General features: G+C 35.1%; 1 protein-coding gene across 1 annotated transcript in view; it reads left to right on the forward strand.

Annotated features, from left to right (window-relative positions):
• The first annotated feature begins 998 nt into the window (after window positions 1-998).
• LOC106868852 (MAM and LDL-receptor class A domain-containing protein 2) overlaps window positions 999-1,899 on the forward strand; it is a 54,841-nt gene continuing 53,940 nt past the window's right edge. Inside the window, exon 1 of the mRNA XM_014914293.2 lies at window positions 999-1,637. Coding sequence (XP_014769779.1) covers window positions 1,577-1,637 — 61 coding nt within the window. The 5' untranslated portion in view covers window positions 999-1,576. The remainder of the gene's footprint in view (window positions 1,638-1,899) is intronic.

A 1,899-nucleotide genomic window follows, 5' to 3' on the forward strand; every position in this document is an offset into this window, starting at 1 on the left:
GCACATGCGCACAAACACACACAAACACACAAACACACACATACATACATACATACATACATACATACATGCATACATGCGTACATGCATACACACATACATACATACATACACACATACATACATGCATACATACATACATACATACACACGCACATGCGCACAAACACACACAAACACACAAACACACACATACATACATACATACATACATACATTCATGCATGCATACATGCATACATACATACATACATACATATAAATACACACATACATACATACATACATACATACACACAGATATATATTCGACGGGCTTCCACACAGTTTCTGTCAACCAAATTCGCTTACAAAGCATTAGTCGGCGTCCGGGGCTATAGCAGAAGATATATGCCCAAGGTGCTGCGCAGCGGGATTGAAACCGCGTGGTTGCAAAGCAAGTTCTGTGTATGATGTTTAACACTTATTTACGTAGTTTTACTTATCTAAGTAATTATACTTCTTTTTTTTTCTATTCATCCTGTTTATATATGTATGTTTATGAGTGCGGGAGAAGGGGTTAATTGCTTAAATTGAGTATGCATTTCGTGTGTGTATATGAATGTTGTGTGTGTGTGTGTGTGTGTGTGTGTGTGAGGAGTGTCAGTATTCTTATGTGCTTTTGTATGTTTTTTTGTATGTGTGTGTGTGTGTGTGTGTGTGTGTGAGTGTGTGTGCGCGCGCGTGCACTCCAGCCAGCGAATGTACAAGTGTGTATGTATAAGTCAAGTATGCGCGTGTGTATGCTTCAAGCGCTATTAATTGAAACCAGAAACTATGCAACAACAACAAAAAAAGAAAAAAATGTATATATTAAAACAAAGAATATAAAAAAAAAAAAAAACTTTCTCGGCTATTTCCCTCCTTCAAACTGACCGTTAGTACATCCGCACATCGCGCCAAAAACAACAAAATAAAGAAATAGAAAACATTATAATTAAAGATATATAAGCGAGAGCGAGTCGCCCCGCCTTCATCATATCTTTATCATCCAGCAGACTCGTTCTAGTAGTAAGGAACACACATTTCGCCGCAGAAAAGCGACAGTCGTATGCGCATACTTGGACAGGCTAAAAGCGCAAATTAATTCTTCCAGCAACTTGTGCTTAGTTGAACGAACGCTTGGACTCACTCACCATCGACAGTTCTGTGACTATAACATAAAAGCGGAAAATACATTATTATATATTATATACATATTTATATATTGTTTTTTTTACATATTCTTTTCGAGTACAATGATATAATTAATTCGATTCTAAAATAATATACAGAATTTCTCTCATACAAGACATTGCATTAATATAATAGCCGTAAATAATTAACCGACCTCTGAATGGAGTCTACCGCTATATAAATATATAATTATATGTGTATTACATAGGTGTGTGTATGTAATTTTAAATATACGCTGACAAATATAAAACATAATACATACATGAACATATGTATATGATATATATATACATATCATCGCAATAAAAGGGAAAAGGAATAAAAAGAGTAAAAACAACAACACAAAAGGAAAATAAAGAAAATGGTAGCTGTGAAGTTTTTCTTCATAATACTTTTTTGGGAGCTTTTCACGGAATTATGTGGTATGTATTACTATTTTGATATGTCCGTATGCTTGCCTGTATGTATTCTTTCTTTCTTTTCTTTTATTCTTTTATTTGTTTCAGTCTTTTGACTGCGGCCATGCTGGAACACCGCCTTTAGTCGAGCAATTCGACCCCGGGACTTATTCTTTGTAAGCCTAGTACTTATTCTATCGGTCTCTTTTACCAAACCGCTAAGTTACGGGGACGTAAATACAGACACACAAACATTATGCACTCACATACACATGCATATATATAT

This window comes from Octopus bimaculoides, chromosome 7 (assembly GCF_001194135.2).
Source record: "Octopus bimaculoides isolate UCB-OBI-ISO-001 chromosome 7, ASM119413v2, whole genome shotgun sequence".
Classification (NCBI taxonomy): domain Eukaryota; kingdom Metazoa; phylum Mollusca; class Cephalopoda; order Octopoda; family Octopodidae; genus Octopus; species Octopus bimaculoides.